The following is a 24,835-nucleotide window of genomic DNA, read 5'->3' as shown; positions in this document are numbered from 1 at the left end:
AGGCAGGTGAGGGATGTCTTTTTGACTTGCTCTGCTCTGGTGATGCCGAGGTAGGGGAAGAACTTATATAGAAAGAGAAAAAGTACTTCCCCATGGTGGAAGTGGAAACTAACTTGCCTTCACTAGAGCCCCAGAGTCAGCCCCGCTTCCTCAGTGTTTTTTTTTTTTTTAATTTTTATTTATTTTTGATAGTCACACACACACACACACAGAGAGAGAGAGAGAGAGAGAGAGGGGGGGGCAGAGACATAGGCAGAGGGAGAAGCAGGCTCCATGCACCGGGAGCCCGATGTGGGATTTGATCTCGGGTCTCCAGGATCGCGCCCTGGGCCAAGGCAGGCGCCAAACCGCTGCGCCACCCAGGGATCCCTCCTCAGTGGTTTTTGCCTGACTTCTGAACCCAGCCTGGGTTTTCCTGGTGAACACAGCTCCAAGCTAGCTCCCTAGGCCCTTCTGCAGGGTGGTCCTGGGGTATCTAAAGCTACAGGAAGCAGGACAGAGGTGCCTCCCCATTGCTTAGTGATGCTGACAAAACAATGATAAGGGGGCTGCTGAGAGCTACTAGTGAAGAGGGTGCGGTGGGGGTGGGGTCCTCCAAAATGACAGGAGATGTGAGGCCCTTGTGCAGGCTCATACACAGGGGCTTGGCCCTTCCATGGTAAATGCCAGGGATGGCGCACCCACTTTGCCCTAGTAACCAGGAAAACAGCTCTGATCCTCAGTCCAAGGTGGGGGGACATTTAAGCAAAAGAGAAAGAATAGGAATGAATCAGGCCCCGAAGCCCCTGGGTCTCTCCCACGCCCTCCAAGGATGCCAACGCTGAATATATCACCAGTCAGCCCCGACCCGTCCGGCTCCCTCAGGTCCAGACAATGGCAGACATTCTCATGCCTTCTCACTTGCTAGCAATCAGTCAGCAATCAGGTCACACACTCGGGCTGACCAAGGAGTGGCCAGGGACCATCTTCAGGGTTAGCCTCAGGCTGGCAGCAGCTCCAAAGAGCAGATGCTGCAAACTGACATCCTGGAGCTAGATTTGATCAATGAGGGGTTTCACAATTTGCAGAAATACTATACACAGGGCACCTCAACGCAAGCACGCAGGCTGGGTATTCGGACTCCATTCTATAAGTGGGGAAGCCAACACCCAGGGAGGTGAGCCAGGAAACCCCCAGTGGGGTGGCCAGGTGGAGCTGCGGCCCCCTCTGCTGCCCACCCTCTGTTCCCAGGCCATGGAGTCACTGTGTCAGCTCCTTCTCCTGACTCAGGGGCCTGATGCTCCCTGCTCAGGAGAGGGGTAAGTCTGGGTCCCCCTGACCGTGGGCCACTCCGAGAGCCCCAAGCTCTGCACCCGCCTTCCCCAGCTGTCCCCTACTGATTGATCTGTCCCAAACTGTCACTCTATCTTGGGGACCTCCCTCACCCAAGGTCCAGAGCAACAGAACTCAAGCTTTCCACTGCTCTGACACTCGAAGTGTGTCATCGGAAAGGGTTGACACACCCCCCCAGGTGTCTGCAGTGGCTTGAATGGTGGCTCCAGAAATGTATGTCCACCCAGAACCTATGGATGAGAATTTCTTTGGAAATGGTGTCTTCAGAAATAATTGAATTATGCAAATGTAATAAAGCTAAGGATCCTGAGATGGGATCATGCTGATCATGGGTGTGTGTGGCTAAATCCAATGACACTGTCCTTAGAAGAGAAGAGAAGACAGGAAGGAGAAAGTGACGCGAGGACAGAGGCAGAGAATGGAGGGATGCGTCTATAAGCCAAGGAGGGCCAAGGACTGCTGGCCACCAGCAGCAGCTGGAAGGACAAAGAAAGATCGTCCCCTAGAGCCTTCAGAGGTAACGTGGCCTTGCCGACACCTTGGTCTCAGACTTCTAATCCGACTTCTTTCCCTCCCACTCAAGGACGCACATGAGAACACCAAGCCAACTTCATTATTAAAGGACCGTCTCACCTCCACTCGAATTTATGTACAGAAAGAATAAACCCTTTTCCAAATAACTTACCTGTTGAGCTATTCTCAAACTATTTTTGATTTCTAACTACTATCACCAAGAACTGGGAACACATTCACAAGGCTCACGATCCCTGGCCCCAAACCTCCTGCCTGGGGGATGAACCTGGGAAGCGTTTTCACCTGGGACGATAAGCCAGACTCACCTTTCTCCTGAGCCATCTCTTGCAGACAGAAGTAGATGACCCTGGCTCCCAGGCTGAAGCCAATCAAGGTGACAGGTCTCCGGCCCTGCGGGAGAGAGGACACAGGTGTCTAGGGAGGGGGGTACACAGCCAGTTCTAGCAAAGCATCAGTCCTGAAGGGGATTGCCCTTGCACCCTCCTCTGGGCCTGCCTCCTGCTCAATGACTCATGTATGTACAACCCCCGGTCCCGGAGCTCTGATGCCTTAATCAGGATGGGCAGGGCTCTCATTCATGCAGGAGTGCACCTGCCCTGTAGCTGCTTCCTCCCAGGGCCTCCAGGCAGCCTCTGGCTGGGTTAATTCCCTTTCATCTCGAACTATTATCTGACCATCGACTCTTCCTCCCCAGGGGTCAGGACTCATCTGTGAGGCCCTTCTAGAGCCAGGGAGAGGAGGTGGCAGGTTCCGCTGGCTGTGGTGATAGGTAAAGAGGCAGGGACATGTGAGGGATAACTGTGCTGTTTCTAGACAGGAAGGTGGGGATGAAATATTGGCTTTAAATAAGAGAAGGTAGTAAGTTAGACACAGAGAGGAATTTTCTGACTAAAGAACTTACAGGAAAGACAACTCCTTTTTTTTTTTTTTTTAAAGATTTTATTTATTTATTCATGAGAGACACACAGAGAGAGAGGCAGAGACACAGGCAGAGGGAGAAGCAGGCCCCATGCAGGGAGCCCGATGTGGGACTCAATCCCGGGTCTCCAGGGTCATGCCCTGAACTGAAGGCAGATGCTTAACCGCTGAGTCACCCAGGCATCCCGGAAAGACAACTCCTAAGAAGAAGAAAGTTACCTGGGGTATCTGGGTGCCAGTTTTTTTTTTTTAAATTTTTTTTAACTTTTTAAAATTTTTATTTATTTATGATAGTCAAAGAGAGAGAGAGAGAGAGAGGCAGAGACACAGGCAGAGGGAGAAGCAGGCTCCATGCACTGGGAGCCCGATGTGGGATTCGATCCCGGGTCTCCAGGATCGCGCCCTGGGCCAAAGGCAGGCGCCAAACCGCTGCGCCACCCAGGGATCCCTCTGGGTGCCAGTTTTAAAAGGGAGGAGGGGAAAGGGGCAGAGGAGCTCCAAAGGTCCGGTCTGGTCCTGCCAGTCTATTCCTTTTCCTTGTTTTTGTGCCAATATAGGCGTGTCTACCCTTCCCCGCTCCCATCCCAACCCCGTTGATGACAATAGGAAATCCCTGATCAGATAATACCCCAGTTGTACAGGAACCGTGTGGCTACAGCTGCTTGTCATCCCCCAATGCCCACTCCCCCTTGGTCCCTGGTAACAGAATTCCTGAGTTTTGCTGGCGCACAGTTCCCAGGCCAGAGACAGAGTTTCTCCGACTCCCTTGCAGCTAGGGAGGGCCAAGGGATGAGAACTGAAGCAACTGTGTGACTGCCGTGCCCTTGGCTCCACTTTCCCACCTCTGACTGTCTGGAATGGGGGCGTAGTGCCAGCAGATCTGTGTTGGACCGCAAGACAGACTAAATGCTGAGGACATGTGATCATGGCTTGGAAGGAGTCCGGGCTCCTGGTGCTGCAAAGCTGCCCATGTGGGAGGCAGAGTAACACTCCCCCCCCCCCCCCAGGGATCGTCCCATCCTAACCCCGGGGCCCTGTGGATGCTACCTCATATGACAAAGAGGGAGGCAGGAGGGTCAGAGTCCGACAGGTGACGTGCTGGCAGAAGCAAGGGACACGGAGAAAGATCTGAAGAGGCCACACTGCTGGCTCTGAAGATGGAGCTAGGGAGCTACCAGCCAAAGAGTGTAGATGGCATTCGGCAGCCAGAAAAGGCAGGGAAGTGGATGCTCCCTGCAGCCCCCGTAAAGAGCGCAGCCCTGCAGACCCATTTCAGATTTCTGACCGCAGAGCTCTAAGATAATAAATCTGTGTTGTTTTCAGCCAGTCAATCTGTGGTGATTTGTTACAGCAGCAAGAGGAGCCTGATGTGGGACTCAATCCTGGGACCCTGGGGATCACGACCTGAACTAAAGGAAGATGCTCAACCACTGAGGCACCCAGATGCCCCTAAAAGTTTTAATTTTATTTATTTATTTATTTATTTATTTATTTATTTATTTATTTATTTTTATTTAAAAAAATATTTATTTATTTATTATTTATGATAGACATAGAGAGAGAGAGGCAGAGACACAGGAGGAGGGAGAAGCAGGCTCCATGCAGGGAGCCCAACACAGGACCCAATCCCGGGACTCCAGGATCACACCCTGGGCCAAAGGCAGGCACTAAACCACTGAGCCACCCAGGGATCCCCAGTTTTTTTTGTTTTTTTTTTTAAAGATTTATTTATTTGAGTGAGAAAGACAGAGAGAGAGAGAGATCATGAGGGAAGGGGCAGCTTGTCCCTTAAGAGGGAATCCTTAAGTCGACTCTCTGCTGACCGTGGAACCCAACTTGGGGGGGCGATCCCAGGATGCTGAGATCATGACCTGGGTCAAAATCAAGAGTCGGTTGCTTGATGAACTAAGCCACCCAGGTGCTCCCAAATTTCAGAAGTTTGATGCTCATTTATCTTCCTGAGCATTTTACACGGTATTTGGGCCACTGAAGATCCGCTCAGATGGTAGCTCTATACGTGTAGGAAGGAGCACCTGGCCTTGTCCATACCCACAGATGTCCCTGTTATTCAGTCCTCACCTAACTACCTGCTAGAAATGCACAATCTAAACTTCTCACTCGTCAATCCTGGGATACTTCTGTGACTTCAACTAAGGGGCGGTGAAGACCATCCACCCGCCCAAAGCCACTAGACTACCGCCATGTGGGCTTGTCTCTAGGGCTGACGTCTGTGCACAGGTCAACTCGCTCACTTCCCCTCTTACCTGCTGCCGCGAGAGAAGGATGTGGGCCAGGTGCTTGCCAACCTCCACTGACCGGTGGAGACACACACCCCAGGGGTTGTCGATGACGTTGGCGACAGTGAGGAGCGAGGCTGGCCAGGTCAGGGCAGCCACGATGCCTGGGGAGACAGGATATCAGCGAGGAAAGCAGTGAGGGGAGTGACGGGCTAGCCAATGGATGCCCAAGTGAATGCATGCAGAGTCTTGGACTTGGAACCTGTTAGCTGTCCAAGTGCTGCCAAACCGCTGAAGAGCAATGAAGAAAATCGAAGCTCACGTATTTTTGATTCATGGTCTAGATTCCTTCTGTTCAAGCACCTGTCATGATTGGGATTCCAAAGATGGCCTCGATTTGTCATTCCACTCTGTCCTCCCACCCTGTGCTATACTCTGCAATGCCTCAGCCCCTGCCCTGCTGTCCATGCTAGGCTCAGCCACGTGACTTGCTTTGGCCAACAAGATATTAGTAGACGTGAGACTTGAAATGATTTTGTGCATCGGGGCTGGCCTCTTGTGCACTTTTATAGCTGGTGTGGGCTAGCCTGCTGATCCCAGTGGGGGGGGGGGGGAGGTGACAGACAAATGGAGCAGAGCCGAGTTGCCTGAGTTGCCCTAGTGACCCCAGACACTCTGCTGGGCCTTAGGATCTCAGAGAGAGGTTAAGGCTGCATTCCTGTCCATGAAGTGTATAGTCTTTGTGGGGAGGTGACAGGTAAACAGCCAATCACATTGTCACACAGCATATCAGGTAGCTATTGCTGTGTAACAAGCAACCCCAAAACCCAGTAGCTTAAAACAGCAGTCATTTCTCATAATAGCTGAGAAATTGTGAGGCTTCATTTGGCTGATCATAGCTGGGCCTGCTCATGTGTCTATGGATCAGCCGACTGTCCACTCTGGCCTTGTCTGGGGCAACTAGGGTGTGTAAAGATACGGCACCAGTGTAGGTTGGGAGCAGTGGGCATGCTGCTGCTGGCAGTGGGGTTGGGGTGGGTGGGCTTACCGGACAACACCGTGTACTTCAGGGCCTCCTGGGCCACCATGTTGGCAAGACCACTGAGGATGGTCTCCAAGGCGTTGCCGAGCTCCATCAGGTACTTGGCTTCCCAGGCCAGGCAGTACTGCTCCCGGCTGCGGGCCAAGGCCGCCCATGGGGAGCTGAAGGTGCCTAAGGGAGAACACGGGTAGGTGGGGTCTCTCCTGTCTGTGACAGAGGGTGCCCCACCCCACCTTCCCTGGCAGGTGGGGACAGGGGACCATGTGCCCTTGTGGAGAGACAGAGGCCCCCCCTGCTGATGAGCAGCAGCAGTTAGCGGAACAGATGAAGCACCCGACGGAGCACAGTGCCACCTCGTGAGTCAGCAGGCTGGGGTTCGAGTCTCAGCTCTGCATTCGTTAGTAGCTGGGTGACCCTGGGCACACCACTATCCACCCTGAGCCTTACTGTGCTTATCTGTGCAGCGGGGAGATGAGTATCTATCTCTCTTTATAGTGGAGTCGTAGGAACGAAGTGTTCGAGCTTCTATGTGTGTGCAGTGCCACTCTCTCCCACCTGCAGTCATTCTGGCATCAGCTGCTGAGGGTGCACAACAGGAACGTGCACTGCAACAAGCAGCTGGCTCTGGGCGTCAACGGAAAGTCATTCAACAAACTGGAAGTTTGGGGCAGAGGCACCTGAGCCCAGCTCCGCCACCATCTCACTGGGTTGCCCAGTGCTCCCAAGTTTCAATTTTCTCACTTAGGGACTGGAAATGGGTGGATGAGGACAGCAGCACCACAGTGACCAATGTCGGGCAGAAGTCGAACCTTGACTTTCTGCCTCCCTCTCTCCCCAGCTCCGCATCCCTTCCCTCTGCTCTGGGGATAATGTCACCTCTCCGGCACGACCCTGAGGCCCTGGGTGAGCTGGCCCCTGCCTCCCTCCCCAACCCATTGCTCCCCAATTTCTCACTTACACTCTGACCCCCAGAAACACCTGCTTTTTCTCACGGCCTCTGAAATAGGGTGGGTCAGGAGACGTGGGTTTGAATCCTGCCACCGCTTCACAGCTGAGGAAATGGAGCCACCTAGGCCTCAGGCTGGGCCCGGGCAGGGCTGTGCACACATCACACAGTCGCCCCACTCTGTGAGAAGGACAAGGGGGCACGGCAGGATGCCTAACCTGGCCCCCCATGCATTTTTGCCTGTGGCCCAAGCAACCTTTCCAAAACAGGAGTCTCCTCCCTCCCCTGCCTAAACCATCACTCTCTCTGTTCACTTTTACTTCCCCTGAGCTTCCAGTTCAGTTGCGTCTTCCCCGGGGAAGCCCACGTGGCCCTCTGGTGAGCAAATGCACCCCGTCCTTTTCCACTGAGAGTTCTTGTCGCAGGGTGCAATTACACGCATGGTTGTGCACCTGTGTTCAGTGCACATCTCCCACGGTCTGTTTGTCATGGATTAGGAGCCCGAAGCCTGGTGACATGGCATGTAGCAAACACTCACAAAAATATGACCATGAATGAATGTGTGGCATCAGCTTCCCTGAGGCTTCGGGTTCTGGGTGTCAGCTCCCTGCTGCACTCCAAGGCCTCACCCCTAGCTGAGGGTGCCATGCTGATGCAGGGGCCACCCTGGGGCTGTCCCCTGCTCTGCAGGGACCCTGTCACGGCCCTCGACAGCTCAGGATGGAGAGCAGGGGCTGGGGTGGGGGAGAGTACGGGTGAAGAGGGCTGTGTTATAAGCAGCTTCGTCAGCCAGGCAGGCCGCCCTCGCGGGCTTTGGTCCCTACACCTGTAGGAGTGGAATGATAACATCTGACTCCTGATCCACGGGGATCACGTGAGATGCCCCACGCACAGCACTGTGTAAACTCTAAAGCACCGTCTGCGCTGTATCGCCCCGTGGCCCAGAGCAGGGGCTGTGGAGCCAGTGAGAACGGTGGTGAGCCCTGCCCTGGTCCCTGGCTAGCCTGGTGACCCTGAGCAGTCCTTACGAGCCTCAGTTTCCTTGTCTATAAAATGGGGGTGACGGTGATGCCCACCTCCCTGGCTTGCAGTGAGGGGCTCAGCGAGCAAGGCATGCGAGATGCTTGGGGTGGAGCCTGGTTGGCTGCAAAGCTGTTGTCATTATTGCATGTAATCCTGTTTAATAAAGGGGTGGGCTGCAGAGAGTCCAGCTATCGCCACCACACACAGAAGCAAGCGTGGGATGACCCACAGGCTTCTCTCCTGGCAGAGACGGGAAGAGATGCCTTATCTCCCTCGTGGGTGTCATCTAGCTTCCCACATTTCTTTTTAAAAAATTTTAAAGATTTTTTATTTATTCATTAATGGGAGACACACACACACACACACACAGAGAGAGAGAGAGAGAGAGAGAGAGAGAGAGAGAGAGAGGCAGAGACAGAAGCAGGCTCTGTGCAGGGAGCCCGATGTGGGACTTGACCCCGGGTCTCCAGGATCGCACCCTGGGCCGAAGGCAGGTGCCAAACCGCTGAGCCACCCAGGGATCCCCCACATTTCTTTTAAACACCCGCCCTCCCTTCTCCTGGAGAGCACTGCAATGGCTGCTGGAGGAGAATCCTGAACAGGATTCCCTCCCCCTACAATGAATTAGGTCTTTGACGTAGGGCAAACCGAGCAAAGGGGGTTAAAACAAAGATAAGGAATTTGCTTTTCACATTGGTCAGAATCGCAAATTCCTTAACTTAGATGCTTGCTCTTGTTCCCGCCTGCAGCGTGCTGTCAGGGAAAGGAGAGAAGGGAGACAGCTACGAACTTTGGGTCAGGAGATGTGGGTTCGAATCCTGCATCTGCCACTCACCTGACCTCACGTGCCCCCCCTGGGTTTCCTCTCCTGCCCACTCAGGACAAGAAAAGCCCTCGCCTCAGGGTGTGGATGTGAGGATCTCGCGAGGTAACGCCTATCAAGTTCCCACTGTGTGGGCAAAATGTGACTCGGGGTAGGTACGGACTAGGTGCTCCACTAACATTAGAGACACGCTGCGTGCGGCTGGGGCTTGGCGATCACACACCAATCAGACTCTGGCACCTGTTCGTGCCTCCACATGGAGCCTGGACATTTTCTCACTTGCTTGCTTGTGTCATTTAGAAGAGCTGTGGCTTCCACCCTCAGATGCCAGAGATTTGGAAACTCAGAAGGCTGTTAGCTCGTGTCTGGCTGGGATGCTCCAAATTCCCTGACCCGCCCTGCACTCTCTCTATCTCTCTGTCTCTCTCTCTCGGTAATGAACTGTTTGCTAAGCCTCACACGAGGCACTTGCAACAGTGAGCCAGGCAGTGGGTGGACCACGGTATTAGCCCTTGAGGCCACCCTGGTTAGAATCTCCCCCAAAACACACGTTCAAATGAGAGCAGCAAAGGGAAAGAATGTTTGTGGGCTGTCAGTGAGAAACCAGGTGCCTGCCATGTGTTGTCTTGTTTAATTTAAACTTTGCCAGTATCTTGAAAGGCAGGAATAATTTGTTCTACTTTACAAAGAAAGCAGCTGAAGCATAGAGAGGTTAAGAAGTTTGCTTGAGGTCACACAGTCAAGACGTACTCTCACCTACTTAACGTCTTTTTAACTTTACATCCCATGCTTAAAGTCCTTTGTTCTCTCCTACTGGCTCTGAGGATAAATTCAAACTCCTTGCCATATCTCACATGCTCCAGCATGATCCGACCCTGTCATTACTCCTGCCTTCCAGCTCCCCGTTCCAGCCATCCTGTGCTGGATCTTTTGCACCACTGGGCCTTGGTACATGCTGCTCCTTTGCTCGGTTTATACTTTTTGCTCCATCTTTACCCAGTTAGCTCCCAGCTTTCAGCCTAAATGTCCCCTTTTCCAGGAACCTTTCCCTCACTCCCCAGTAACACTCTGTTGATTCCCCTACTGGGCCATCCATAAAACTTCCCTGTAATTACTACTCATCACTGAATTCCTAGGGTCTGGCTCAGTGTGTGGCATGTGGTATGTACAATACTCTATAAATACTGCTCAGTGGATGAATTGATAGAAGAATGGATGGATGCATGGATGGATGAACAGGTGGATGGGTGGGTGGGTAGGCGAATGGGTAGATGGGTGGATGGGTGGGTAGGTGGATGTATGATGGATGGGTGAGTGTGTGGACAGACTGGCGGATAGATGAAGGGTAGATGAGTAGATGGGTATGGGATGAAGTCCTCTCACGTTCATGAGCCTCAGTTTCTTCCTCTGCAAAACGGGGCTCCCCCCACCCCTCTAGAGACATACATAGGTAAGAGCCTACCAGAGCTTAGCCCACAGCAGCAGTCCCAGCTCAGGCAAGACTTCCCCCATCCCCCACCCTTCTCTGCTCTGCCCCTGGTCCTCACGGTATTTGCCGGACGCCAGCCACCCTGTGATGGCGATGGTGATGTGCAGCTGCCTGCCTTCTGTTAGAGGCAGAAATGTGAACTCTTCAATGGCCCCCACACGCTTCTTCATCTTGTATCCTAAAAACCCAGATACAAAAATGAGGGTGGAGATGGCTGAGGACCCCAGGAACATTAGTCAGAGTGGCGCACTGCGCTCACACACTCACAGTGAGTGCCAACTGTGTGTCCTGCCCCTGGACAAATGTCCCATTTTTTAAGTCATTAAAGGTAGGTGCTGATTATAGCCAAGGGTAAGGGGCTTCCAAAGACCAGCCAGCTCTCTGCCACAGAGCTGGAGCTGGAACTCATTGCTCCATCCTGACTCCGTGGTTCTAGATCTTTTCTTCCCATGAACACCATGGATGTAGACTGACCATGTTTCTCAATGTGGGGAGGGATGGATCTCACCTGGGGAGTGACTGGGGGCTGGGGTGCTGCTGGCACATATGATTTAGAACCCCCACCCCGCCCCCATGATACTGGTTAACACAGGATGGCCATACGGCATCTGAACATGAAGAAGCCCACGTGTTTCCAAGGTGGCCAGCTTGGAAATTTCCTGGATGGAGACAAGCAGTTCCAATCAGATCCTTCTCAGAAAGTCTATACAGGTGCAGATGCCCACACCCTGCCCATTTCTGGCTCACGCCAGGCTACTGGGCCAGTTCTGTGGGAAACCTGCTGAGAGTTCCAGCGGTGCTGGGACTCAGCCTAAGAAGAGCCGCGTCCTCCTCTGTCCCCTGGAGAGCCATCTCAGGTGAGAATCTGGGCATGTACCATAAGAGCCTGGCCACCCTGGCTAAAAATCCACCCTAGGCCACCACTCCCCTGGAACCTTACCTGTCAGGCCAGCTCCAGCTGCACCAAACAGTGAGGTCATGACAGCGATGCCGGCCACCGAGCCCAGAGCCGCTGCCCCAGCACTGCCAATGATTGTCGCGGCGCCAGCGGCCACGAGAGGGGCAGCTAGACCCCCGGTCACGCCTGCAAGGAAAACAGCCCATAGTACGTAAAGATGGGAAGATGAGGCCTATCGGGTTCTTCCCCCGTTGGCTGCCCACTGCCTTCCACGGATGCTTCTATGAACTCGGATGAACTCACTTCCTGCTGACGGGGCACCTGGTGCGCGCCGGGGGCCACTTCCCAGCTGACCCCTTACACTCTCCTCTCTAGCTTCGTGAGCCTGGCTTTGTCCCTTGCTCTGCACTGCCCTGACCCATGTGCCACCGGCCCGACGTGGGCTGGCCTTACCGATCACTGTCCCTCCTCCGACGGTTGCCAGGCCTATCAGGAGATAGCGCTTCCATTTCCTCCGGTTTTCTTTCTTCTTCCGGGATGCCTCAGCCGTTCTGGGGGGAAAGAGGTTGGTCTTTAGGGCTGGCTGTGCCTGGGACCCCTTGAGACCACCCCGCCTCAGTAAGCCCCCCAAACTAGGGTCAATGCTGGGTATGCTGCCATGCAGAGCGAGGTACCAAAGTCACCCTGGGCCCAGCGATGGTTTTAAGAAGCTGTGAAGTTTCTAAAACCCAGCTGGAAAATCCCAGTGTGTGGGATGTGCTACTTACCCCATGGATCCATCCTAACGGGGTTGCAATTTGAATAATAAAAGACAAAAAAATAATAATAGCAAAAGCAGCACAGAAAATATCTTTGAACAGATGGACCCAGAACAAGTACCAAATACGATCCCAGACTCCATCGCCCTGCCTTCCCGTTCCCTCCCTGTTCCCCACTGTCTGATCCCATCCCCCTCTGCAAATGTGGGCCATCGGGGAGACCTTGGCCTTGGAGCAAAAGCTAGAATCGGCCAGACCTGATGTTTAAAAGCTATAAAATTGAGCAGGAAGGAAGCGTTGGGGATAAACTGAGTCAGATGAAGCTGAGGATGGCCACTGTGTGTGCAGAGTGTCACCAAGCCCAGCAGCCCTCGTGTCAGGTGCATGGCCCTCAGGGCTGGGGGGTGGCAATCAGGAGCAGGAGGAGGGATCAAGGGCCGGTCGGTGCAGTCTTCGTGAGTGCGAACTCTGAGCTGAAGTTGGAGTTTGGACAACAACTCCATGTACAGCGTGATAGCAGATGACGGCGATCAAGAGGGAAAATGGTTAATATTTACTGAGGGATTGCGTCTAGCCAGCGCCGTGCTTTGTGCTTCGCATGGTTTCTCTTACCCTGGAAGCGGTTTTGTTCTTGTGTTCGGATCACAGACCAGTTAAGGGACAACAGCAGCCCCCTCCTGAGGGGCTGCGGGCATCGAGGAAGAAAATGTCAGCCAAGCATTTAGCTAACGGCACACTGCAAGGGACAGATGACCAAAACGGTGGCCAGTGCCACGCTCCTGTGCTTCCCCGAGCCTCAGCTTCCTCTTCTGTGAAATGGGATTAATAACAGCTGTCATGTCAGGCAGTGGGTTGTAATGCACTCTTTCTTCATCCACCCATTCAACAGCTGGTCACCAAGAGTGGGCTTCGGGCTGGCACTTCTGCATGTCTGTGCGCAGGACAACACAGCCCTTGGCCAACACCCGTTTCCTTGCCATCTTGTTCCTCCCGAACTGCACATTATATTGAGAAGTAGCTCATCCTCGGGTCATCGAAGAGAAGTGGGATTTGAGCTGGGTGTGCAGGAGCTGCTATGCCTTATGGTTCTTTGCCAGTTCACCCCAACAAATTCTTTCCGCACGGCCCATCCGGGGTGCCGAGTATAGCCCCTCACAGCTACTTTGATAAAGGGAAGCAGACACTGCACATAAAGGTCCCCGTGCTGCACACCACAGGTGTGCCGGTTTTCCGTGGCTGAGATTCATGCCATTGGGCATGGGATGAGGCTCAACTGTGTATATCTAAGGGAGTTGGAGGCAGGATGGCGACAGAACGTGGGTCCTGACCTGCCAGGAGCTGACCCTGTGAACTTGGCCTCGACCCCTGTTGTGTGGTAGAGAAGCACTGCCCACCAGGTGTGCTTATCTCTCCCCTGTACTGGTCCTCCCTACACAAACAGTATGCATCCCCGCCCTGTGGAGCACAGGGTGGGGGCATCACCCACTTTCACTAATGAAATGCACCGTGTGTCACTTCTGGCACAATCTTTAAGAGTTAGTGCAGGCGGTGTGATGAGTCTCCTGCTCTGCCTCAACCTAGCAACATTCCAGACAGAGGTCATTCTGTCACCCTGCGTGGGACCCAGAACCAAGACAGTGAGTGTGGGTTAAAGTCACCGCCAGTCTGCCAGGGACATGTGTTACGAAGAAGAAATGCACCTTTGGGGGCACCTGGGTGGCTCAGTGGTTGAGCATCTATCTTTGGCTCGGGTCATGATCCCGGCGTCTTGCGATCGAGTCCCGCATTGGGCTCCCAGCGGGGAGCCTGCTTCTCCCTCTGCCTGTGTCTCTGCCTCTCTCTCTCTCTCTCTCTCTGTCTCATGAATAAATGAATAGAATCTTTTTTTTTTTTTTTTTTAAAGAAATGCACCTTTGTTGCAAGCAAGCCATTGAGACTTGGAGGTCATTTGTTACTGCAGCAAAAGTCAGTCTATCCTGATGGTTGAGCTACTAACTGTGACTAAGCACCAATTACTTGACCCGTCTGACTTGCCTCACCCCACATGTGGGGATAATTATAGCACTTCATCCCCGAGGGCACCGTGGGGGTCAATGAGATAATCCATATGCAGCGACTGGCATATTGTAATCAGGTATGTTTGCTGCTATTATCATTCCTTTCATTATTATGATAACATCCGCCTCCATGCAGGCTGGAGATATACTTTGGCCCTTGACTGCTAGCACCATTCCATGCAAACGGGAAGGCTGGCAATTAGCTGCTTTCAGCAGAGTTCAAGGTCTGAGGAAAAGACTCCAGCTGCTGAGGGCGTACGCACAACAGGATCGCGCACTGCGTCAAGCGCTGAGCAGCTGGCGCTGAATCAGCGGCATCTCATTTAACGGGCTGGGAAACTGTGGAAATTTGGGACAGAGGTATCCTGACGAGCCCAGCTCCGCCACGATCTCGCTGGGTCCCCCAAGGCTCCTGAGCCACAATTTTCTCCCATAGGGACTGGAAATGGGGGGGATGAGGACAGCACCACCACAGCGATAGTATGACCTTGACCCTCTGCCTCCCTTTCTCCAGCCTCTGTGTCCCCTCCCTCTGCCTTGAGTGAGAATAGTGTCACCTCTCTGACATGACACTGAGGCCCTGGGTGACCTGGACCCTGCCTCCTTTCCAGCCTCATTGCTCCTTATTTCTTCACTGACACTCGGCCCTCCAGAAACACTACACTGCCACCAGGCACACTGCCTAGGCCTTCTCGGTCCCTGTGCTGCCGGGGGACCTTGGCTGTCAAGGACCTTCTCACCTTCCTCTGGCTGGCTAAACACTAGTCATCATTCAAGACTCACCTCCTCCAGGAAGCCTCCCTGAGCCCCAGGGTTGCCTAACTGCCTGGACTCTGGGGTCCCTAACCCTCTGTACTCAGCATGGAATTCTAGACCAATGGTTTTCAAAGGGTGGGGCCTTGTATATCAGCTGCATCACAAACCCCCAGGGTAGCTGTTAAATTCACAGCTTCCTGGGCCAGAAGCTCTGGGCATGAGGGTGAGGCAGCTGTACCCACAGCAAGCCCTCCAGGGACCCCCTGTATCTTGTTTGACACTTGCACAGACAGGGCCTTTCTTGCTCTCTACCCTCAGCAGCTTGCCCGGGCTTGGGACCTGGAGGGCGCTCAGAACCTGTTGCTGCGGTATCTATTCCTCCACTCACTGTCCACATCTATAAGACCAGCCGGGCATTTTGGCTAAATAAAATATTTAGCCAGACAACAGGCCAATCGCCATCAAGAAGAAAACTTCTGAGATACTACGACCAATCTGAAATGTTGTAAAATTTTGTAAATTTCTGCTTCTAGATTCTTCCTGCGGTGACATCTGCACAACCACGATAGTAGATCATCTTCCCTTTGAGCTGAGTTTATGCAGGGGAGGGGGGAGACTCATATCCTAAAGGGAATAAAGTAACTAAACAGGAGCTACAGTCCTTGAAGCTCTTTTACTTAAATGGGTGAGTGCTAGTGTATCAAATCAATTTTGCAAAGATTAGATGGATGCTATACTCTAATCTCTAGTATTCTTATTTAAAGGTTTATAAAAATGTGCTGAATCAAAGAGACTACAATGTTCCCTCCAAAGTTATTTAGCTAAGGACCTCTCTCTCAATGTTTACGCAAACTGATTGCCTTACTTATTTAAGTACTCGAACATCCCTAATAACTGTTTTGTACGTAAAATGAAGCGATCTGCCAATCATCATTAACTAACACAGCATTTTACTTCTGCAATTAATTCCATTGTCTGGCTGAATTTCAACATCTAAAGCACCCCAGGAGATGCTGGCTCGGAGTTACTCTACAACGGGCCCTGTACTTGGCAGTGGGAAATTCAGAGCATGACAGTAAATCCAAAGGGAGCCCCGTTACCATTACTGACTGCCCACAGGTCAGATGCCATGGCAAATCTCTGCCATCATCCAGGCCTGGCCACACTCATGGTCTGGGATGCCAGAAATGACCTTGAGTTGGTGTCCCCTGTCAGCCTTCCAAGGATACCCAAGGCTGGGTGTCAAGGACAGAAGCTGTCCTTGAGCTGTCACTCAAGGACAGAAGCTGGAGCCATGGATACATGGTGAAGAGCAAGACACCCACATCACCATCTGAGGGGTCCGTGAATAAATATCACCCACTGCCACCTCATCTCCAATGGGAGGGTGTTTCTTACCTTTCTCGCTCAACATCATCAACACCTTGTTATTATCATTATTATTTATTTTTTAAAAAATTATTATTATCATTATTTTTAATCACCTTCTCTAGTTGATAGAGGGAGAGCTTATTTCTGGGAGGTCTAGAGACACTTTCCTAGTAAAAGCACAGAAAGCTCCATTAAGAATTATCCTTACTGGGGCGCTTGGGTGGCTCAGTTGGTTAACCATCTGACTTGATTTTGGCTCAGGTCTTGATCTTGGGGTCATGAGTTCAAGCCCCCCATTGGGCTCCACATGGTGCATGAAGCCTACTTAAAAAAATAATTATCTTTACTACTTTCTTCAGAATTAAGGAAGGAACCTGGGCATGTCAACCATGCCGTAAGGGATGTACTGGGTGCTATTCAGATAGATATGGTGGTTGAATCTGATGGTGCCACTGGCCAGCGCTGTGACCTCGACCGAGGTACATCATTCCTCTGACCTTGAGTTTCTTCCTCTGCAAAAACACCAGGGGATTGTCTGCGCATCTGATGAGATGGCATCTTGTTCTGCATCTACGGAGAGCTCACTGAAAGCTACACGTTGACCATGTCATTCTGATGTGATCCGTGTGAACTGCTGGCAGGGCAGTCGCCAACACTTGCAGGCACCTACTATGTGCTCGGCACTGGTCCAAGCTTCTGATACGTATCCATTCATCGAATCCTCTCAACAGCCCTGTGACGGGGATATTACCATCACCCCCCTGTTGGATGTGAAGTCACCAAACAGGCGGGGGAAGCTCAGATGGCCTCAGGGTTCAGATGGGGACCCAAGAACAGAAATGTCGTACATCACACTCTGAACCCGAGCTGCAAAGGATCGCCTCGGGGTGTCGAGTGATAAGCTCACCTTGCAGACATACAAACCACAGAGCTAAAAGGAACCTGCACAGAATTTGATCCTCTGCTTGTATAGGTGAAAAAACCCAGTGCTGTTGCCCAGAGAAGGAAAGTAGTGCGTCCAGGACCATACAGACACTGGGAACTTGGCCTCCCCTGGATCTCAGACTCTTCCAGAAACCCTAGGAAGAACCTGAGAGGTCTCCAAAGACCCTAAAGAAGAATTTAAAAATCACACGTGTGGAGTATCTTTCAGAGGCAAGAGCCCAAATGTAGCAATGTCAACAATGATGACTTTACTACAACAAATAATGATATTTTTCAACTAGTTACCTCATGCAAGGCCTGCTCAAAGCACTTCACATGTATGACCTCATTTGAGTTCTCCCAAGGACCCTATAAGGAGGTGCTATAATTGTCCTATTTTGCAGATGAGGAAATGGAAGCCCAAGCCCAGTGTTCCCCCAACACCACACCCTGACAAGTGGCAGAGCCGGGCTGTCCTAGAACCTGTTTCACATCATCCCTGATCTGGCATTACACAGTATGGTCAGAACAAATCCTCTTGACATGTTTTTTCTGATAAGATTTCCAAGCTAATAGCTAAGATTTTCTTCCATTTCCAGGCATACAGATACGTGCGTGTGTGTCTGTGCACAGTAATATATCCAGAGAGTCTGGGCCTTGTTTCTGATTATGGCAATTGGCCTGGATCCCGGTGTTTCCTCACTGACAGAGTTCTGGGAATCCAAACAAGCCTGTTTTCAGGTTATTTCAACAGATCAAGTTTCTTCCTTAGTCAAGGAAACACCTCCTTCCTTTGCCCTACAAACCCTGGTGGGAGGGCAGCTCTAGCTCTGAAGCTGGCTTCAAAGCCACATTCCCAGCTGGGTGGAACTTGCACAAACTGGCTTGCTCACTGAGAGCCATCATGGCCAGACAGAAAGGACGCTGGTAGACGTGCCTGGTGCAAGGAGCCTGCAATTAGGCTGTGACTGGGATTGACTTATTGTTCTAGTATCAGATCCTGTGTAAGGTATTTATTCATTCCACCAAGAGCTGAGCTCTGGCTAAGTTGCCAGGATAATTTCCCCCTATACACACCTGACCATACGTAGCAAGGCTGCTCTGCAGCTGGTAGCTCAGAGGTCCGTGGGGGAAGGGAAGGACTCAAATCTATGGCACACCTGCTGCGTGCCAGCCCCGGGCCGAGCCCTCTACATGACCACATTCGTTTTTCACAGTAACCCTGGGAAGACTCTATCCTTATTCCCATTTTTCAGAAAAGAATATTGTGGTTTAGACAAGAGGGGGCTGGGTGCCTCAGTTGGTTAAGTGTCTGCCTTCAGCTCAGGTCATGATCCCAGGCCAGGGTCCTGGGATCGAGCCCTATATTGGGCTCCCTACTCCATGGGAAACCTGCTTCTCTCTCTGTCTCTGCCTCTCCCCTACCCTGTCTCTCATGAATAAATAAATAAAATCTTTAGAGAATGGGGGACCCCTGCCCAAGGTCGACAAGTAGATGGGTGTCAGAGGTAGGATTTTAATCCAGACCACTCCAACCCATGGGCGAGGTGTCACAAGAGCCTGAGGTGGAGCATGGTGTCAAAGGCATGGACTGTTAAAGTCACAGACTTTAACACTTTGTATAACTGAAGACTGGGGCCCAGAGGGGAAATGACTTGCTAAGGCCACACAGCAAGTCTGGGCTGCACTGGGACTCCTGGTCCAGTGCTCCTCCCATCTCAGTGCACCACCATCTCTTAATGGGGTGATGGAGGAGGGAGTGATGAGGGGAGCATCAGTTATCTGAACAGTACACTCAGGGGGAAGTCCTTGCTTCCTGGCAAGCAGGAGTGAGGGTCACAGGGCTCCCTTACTCAGATTCTTCCTCTTTGGTTTCCTTCAGGCTCTCAAGGAACGTTTCTTCAAGGAGATCCAGCTCTCCCAAGGGCACTTGGAAGAAGGAGTTTATGTGGCAAATGAGGACTCGGGCCCGTGCATCGTAGCACCCTCGAAAGAGAGAAACAAGGGCAGAGAATCAGTTTAAGATTTTAAGCCCAGAGCCCCTAACAACAGTATGATGGATAAAGTCCCAGCCCTGGAAACACCCTACATGCATGACCCCGTGGGCAGCGGTCCACTAAACCCCAGGACGGCATCCCGGATGGGCTACCACACAACGCTGAAAGCCATTGATCAGAAGCAAGGTGGTATTTTTCACCAAATTAGCAAAGATCAATGGTTTCGATCCCAAAGCTGTGAAGGAGGTGATGGAAACAGGTGGGTGGCTCGAGGACATCGCTGGTGGGAGGGTGCATTGATTTGAACTGCCTGGAAGGCAATTTGACAATATGGATCAGAATGTGAGGACAGTGTGTACCCCACAAATTATAGAGACACAAAGTAGAGCAGCAACCAAGGGCTGGGGGTGGGGGGAGGAATTAGCATCTAGGAGGACAGAGTTTCAGTTTTGCAGGATGAAATGAGCTCTGGAGGGACACCTGGGAGGCTCAGTCATTTGAGTGTCCTGTCTGACTCGGTTACAGCTCAGGTCATGATCTCAGGGTTGTGAGATCGAGCCCCGCATCCGGGCTCCCTGCTCAGTTGGGAGTCTGCTTGAGGATTTCTCTCCTTCTCCCTCTGCCCCTCCCCCTGCTTGTGCTTTCTCTCTCTCTCTCTCTCTCTCAAATAAATAAATAAATCTTAAAAAAAAAAGGGATCCCTGGGGGGCGCAGCGGTTTAGCGCCTGCCTTTGGCCCAGGGCGCAATCCTGGAGACCCGGGATCAAATCCCACGTTGGGCTCCCGGTGCATGGAGCCTGCTTCTCCCTCTGCCTGTGTCTCTGCCTCTCTCTCTCTCTCTCTCTCTCTCTCTGTGACTATCATAAATAAAAAAAAAAAAATTAAAAATGGTAGGCATACCATATTAAAAAAAAAAAAAGAGCTCTGGAGATGATGGTGGTGCTAGCAGCACAACATGGTGACTGTGCTTACTACTACTGAACTGTACACTTAAAAATGCATAAAATGTCACATTTTAGGTTATGAGTATTTTATATATATATATAAAAAGGAGGCCGGAAAGATGTGCATCCCGTTGGCCCAGGAATTCCATCTCTGAGATGCTAATCTTAAGAAAACAATCCTAAATGTGGAAAATAGTGAGTAAAGGCCTTACTGCTGCATTTCTAATGTGGAAGTGATAGGCATCTGGAGATTTCTAACATCAGGGGATTTGTTAAGCAAACCACAGCACATCCACCCCATGGAGAATAAGCCCTAAAAAAAAAAAAAAGATTCCTAAGGAAAGTTTGTAAATCTGAAAAAGATGCTTATGTAATGAAACATTTTTTTTAAAGGGCTAGATTGACTTGATAATAAGCCATAGGGCCCCAACTAAGGAAAAAAAGCCCACTGAACAGGAAAAAGGGAGAGAAGTATGTCAAACAGGATTTTTTTTTTTTTTTGCCTTTTCAACATTATCCATAACGAACTTGGGCTGATGTTATAACTGGAAGAATTAATTGATCAAAACTTAACCAAAGGTGGTCTGTTCAAGCTCTATTTATATGGCACAGAAGCTTGTATGAATGCGTCGTGATCAGGTGAGTGAGGCATGAGGGACCTCAGAACATGATCCCACTCAGCCACCCAAGCTGGAGATGGGGAATCTGTCCACCCTCCTCTTTCATCCCACACATCAAAAGTCCCCGAGACCATTAGTTTATCTCAAAATGTCTCCATTGGGCACCTGGGTGGCTCAGCAGTTGAGCATCTGCCTTCAGCTCAGAATGTGATCCTGGGGTCCTGGGATCGAGTCCCATGTCAGGCTCTCCCCACAGTGAGCCTGCTTCTCCCTCTGCCTGTGTCTCTGCCTGTCTGTGTCTCTTATGAATAAATAAATAAAATCTTAAAAACAACAACAAAGTCTCCATTGGGTAAAAAAAAAAAAAATCTCCATTGCATCCCTGTCCTTTCTTCCCACCTCCCCACTGGGAGGGCCACCCTCTCTGACTGGGACCAGTCTGATGGGTCCCTGTTCTCTGCAGACCTGCCTGCATGGTGGGCTTAGTGGGGCAGTGAGGCCTCTTGGGGTGTAGTGCAACAGTGCCTCAAGCCCCTAAACTGCCACCACAGTCGTCTCCAGTCACCTGTTGATGCTGGGACTCCCTTCTGCCTCACTCAACTGGCTCCAAACTCAGATGGGGACAAGTGGGGTGTGATTCGGATCCCAGAGATTCTAGTTCTGCAGTGTGGGTTGGGCCCTGGGAGTCTGTCTCTACAAGTGTACAGCCAGGTTGGAGGACCACTGCTCTGGGGGCCAGAAGTAAGAGGAACAGAGCTGCTGACCCCCTGACTCTGCTCTCGGGCTTCCCTCCCTCAGGCTCCCCCTTGCCCTCCTTGGTTCCCCCCCCAGCCCAGAAGCATCTCCAGGCCTGGAGATGGGACTCCAGTCAGGGCTCCCGACATTCTGCTTTCTTCTTTCTTTGGTGATAACATAGAGATCTGTCATGATTAGAACCAAATCCAAACCCTACCATGACCTTCAAGGCCCCTGGTCAAAGTCCCTGACCTTGCCTTCTAGAATGTTCCTGCTTTAGGGCTGCAGCACTTACTCTTTCTACCACCTAAAAGGCTCACTCATCAGATCTTCATGTGAGGCTTCTCCTCCTCCTTCAGGTCTCTGTTCAAGGCCTCCTGCCCGGGACGCCTTCCTGAGCACCTGCCCATAGCTCGTTATCACTTTTTCCCTGCCTTTTGTTCCTCACAGAGCTCCACTCTCTGATATATTTGTTTACTTTTGCTTGTTTGTCTCTCCTCCCAAAATATAAACTTTATAAGGGCAATCTTATAAAGGTAGTCACTGCCTTATCTTTAGTTCTCCGAGCAGTGTTTGCCACAAAGAATAAATGTTCAATGAATAACTTGACAGACCCGAGGTGGGATCCTGTTTTTGTGCCTACCCCTGGGCAAACAGCTCATCCTTGCTCGGGTGGAAAACAGAAATGGTGAGAGTCACCTCACAAAGGCATGAGGAGAGGACTCCTCGTCCACGAGAGGCTCCTAATGAATGTTATGGGATCAGACTCCTCCGCGGGGTGCCCGTGATGTGGGCAGTTATATTATACTAAAGTAGTAGTGGCTAGCCTTCACCACGCACAGCCCTCCAAAGGCCTGAAGTTTGAGGTTTCAAGCTTCTGCAGAGTAAGCCAGTTCCTTCCTAGCACCAGGGCACCCAGAACGAGCCGCAATCTGGTGGCATTTGGCCTGCTGTCCTTGACCACAACTGTCTACGTGTCGGGGAACAGACATGTCGTGTCTTGGGGTTACTAGGTCAGTTAAAGCTTCACAAAGGAGCTCCCCGCTTTCGTAGACTATTGCACCCAGGTGATAGTGGAGCAGTGGAAAGCAAGCCAGCGTTGGCCACGGTGATTAATTGGTGGCAATTATAATTAGCTGCGAATTCATACTCCACTGGTTAAGGCAGCAGTGATTCAGCTTCTGGAATATAGGTTGCCAGGTGTATAGGTGGGATCACCTCCCAAAGTATACTCAGGCACAGGGTTCTGGAATGTCAGCCTTGTGTAAGGGTCACTGGCGGCCAGGCATCCAGTCCCTGCTGGACTAGGATGCAGCTGAGGCCCTCTGAAGGCAGAGGGTAGGTGGTGAGGGATGGGCATGAGCCCCAGGCGACCCTGACACTGGGCTTTTCTGGTCCTGGCTCTACTGCCAACCTGCCAGGTGGCCAGCTCACTCCTCCAGGGCCTGACTATCCTGCTGTGGAGCTCAGGTCAACAGCTCTGGGCACTGTTCCTGGTTTTTCTTGTTGCCCTATCCTGACATCCAATCCATCCACCAGTGAATGCTGTCAGCTGCACCTCTATTTTTTATTTTTTTAAAAGATTTTATTTATTCATGAGAGACAGAGCGAGAGAGGCAGAGACATAGATAGAGGGAGAAGCAGGCTCCACGCAGGAAGCCCGATGCGGCACTTGATCCTGGGACTGAGGGATCACGCCCTGAGCCAAAGGCAGATGCTCAACCACTAAACCACCCAGGTGTCCCTGCTGCACCTTTAAAATATGTCCTGAGTCCGACCCCGGCTCTCCACTACCACTGCCTGCCGTGGCCACTGTGTCCACCTTCCTTCTTCAACTACCAGCTGCCACACTGGTTCTGGTTCTCATCTTTCACCCTTACCAGCACTCTGGCCACACCGTCCCCAACCCTGTTCCTACCACTGTTGCATCTGTGGATAGCTCTATTGTCTGGCTCTCCCCACAAGACTGTCAGTCCCATGAGGGCAGCAACTTTGCCTCTGTTCCTTATTGTCTCCCAGGGCCCAGGATGATGGCCAGCAATTAGTGAGAGGTATTGGCTCACTGGAGCTCTCCGATGTGCCCACCCTCTTCCGCCTCCCACCTCCAGCCAAGACTTATTCTCTCTTTCCAGTACCCTCTAAGCCCTGTAGCCCCAGGGAATGAGGCAGACAGTGGGTTTGCTGGGTAAGGCCTCGCTCCTCCTCTGGGTAGGGTCATCTCTTACAGCAATGAGTTACTCTCAAATGTCAAAGTCTTGACAACGCCTTGAATACTCTCTTGGATCTGCTCATCACTCCGTTTCTTCCTCAAATGTCACCTTCTCTGAGAAGTCCTTCCTGACTCCACATCACTGCTTTCTATTCCTTTATCAAGAGGTATTTCCTTATCACCATTTAAAACCTATTTTTAGGGACACCTGGGTGGCTCAGCAGTTGAGCATCTGCCTTTGGCCCAGGGCATGATCCTGGAGTCCTGGGATCGAGTCCCACCTTGGGCTCCTTGCATGGAGCCTGCTTCTCCCTCTGCCTGTGTCTCTGCCTCTGCCTCTCTCTCTTTCTGTGTCTCAAATAAATAAATAAATAAATAAATAAATAAATAAAATCTAAAAAAAAAAAAAAAAAACCCACAAAACCTGATTTTTAGATTGGCCCACTTGTTTGACTCCCTCTCTAGAATTTAAGCTCCAAATTCACTATACATCCCTAGCAGCCAGGCCTGTGCCTAAAACAAAGCAGATATGTAATAAGAATAAAGAATGGAATATTTGTAGGAATGAACGAATGAACTGATCTGTGTTGGGAGAGGTCCAAAGAGGGGAGGATAATTACGCTGCATAAGATTTGTATCCCCTTCCAGCAGAAACACCCCATGATTAATACTCATGTTAACAGTGGAAGCTGCATTTATGCACCGCTCCCTCCAAACCAGATCTGGTGCTACCCTCCACATGAATTGAGTCCCTAAATGTCACAGCCACCCCAGCAGGCAGCTGCTGTAGTATCTCTGTTTAATTAAAGAGGACACAGAGACAGCTGGGTCACTTGCCCTGGGCCACCCAGCTGGTCTGGCTGTAGAGGTTGTGCCCTTGGCACCGCCCAGGACACAGGAACCGGGGCTGAGGCAGCAAAACTCTATCTTTACACACCTCCCAAGCCCATATATTGCTTTTGGCTTTCACTCCTCCCTCCTGGCCTCCCCTTGAATCTGGGCTGGGCCTTCATCTTCCCCAGCCCACCCAGTAGTGGGCAGTAGGCAGGCAAGGTCACCTCGGCTGCTCCTGAGGACTGCTCAGGTCCCAGCCCAGCGCCTGGGATGGCACTTCTGGAAACCCACCCGAAGGACCAAGGCCAGAGAAGCTGGTCTCCTGAGGTCCCTTCCAGCTCAGAGATCTAAGGGTCAGCTTCGGGGCGCCTGTCCTCACCCCCTCCAA

At 51.6% G+C, this 24,835-nt stretch overlaps 1 protein-coding gene across 6 annotated transcripts in view; it reads right to left on the bottom strand.

The window, feature by feature from the left end:
• TMCO4 (transmembrane and coiled-coil domains 4) overlaps nt 1-24,835 on the bottom strand; it is a 92,281-nt gene that overhangs the window by 40,318 nt on the left and 27,128 nt on the right. For all 6 annotated transcript variants that reach the window (XM_026012053.2, XM_072750994.1, XM_072750995.1 and 3 more), the window contains 7 exons: nt 18,962-19,094; nt 11,696-11,793; nt 11,285-11,428; nt 10,403-10,522; nt 6,070-6,234; nt 5,049-5,185; nt 2,172-2,256 (listed from right to left, as the gene is read on the bottom strand). In XM_026012053.2, the coding sequence (XP_025867838.2) occupies nt 2,172-2,256; nt 5,049-5,185; nt 6,070-6,234; nt 10,403-10,522; nt 11,285-11,428; nt 11,696-11,793; nt 18,962-19,094 (882 nt within the window). The remainder of the gene's footprint in view (nt 1-2,171; nt 2,257-5,048; nt 5,186-6,069; nt 6,235-10,402; nt 10,523-11,284; nt 11,429-11,695; nt 11,794-18,961; nt 19,095-24,835) is intronic.

This window comes from Vulpes vulpes, chromosome 2 (genome assembly GCF_048418805.1).
Source record: "Vulpes vulpes isolate BD-2025 chromosome 2, VulVul3, whole genome shotgun sequence".
NCBI lineage: Eukaryota > Metazoa > Chordata > Mammalia > Carnivora > Canidae > Vulpes > Vulpes vulpes.
The sequence above is the reverse complement of the archived record's forward strand: the minus strand, read 5'-3'. Positions and strand labels throughout refer to the sequence as shown.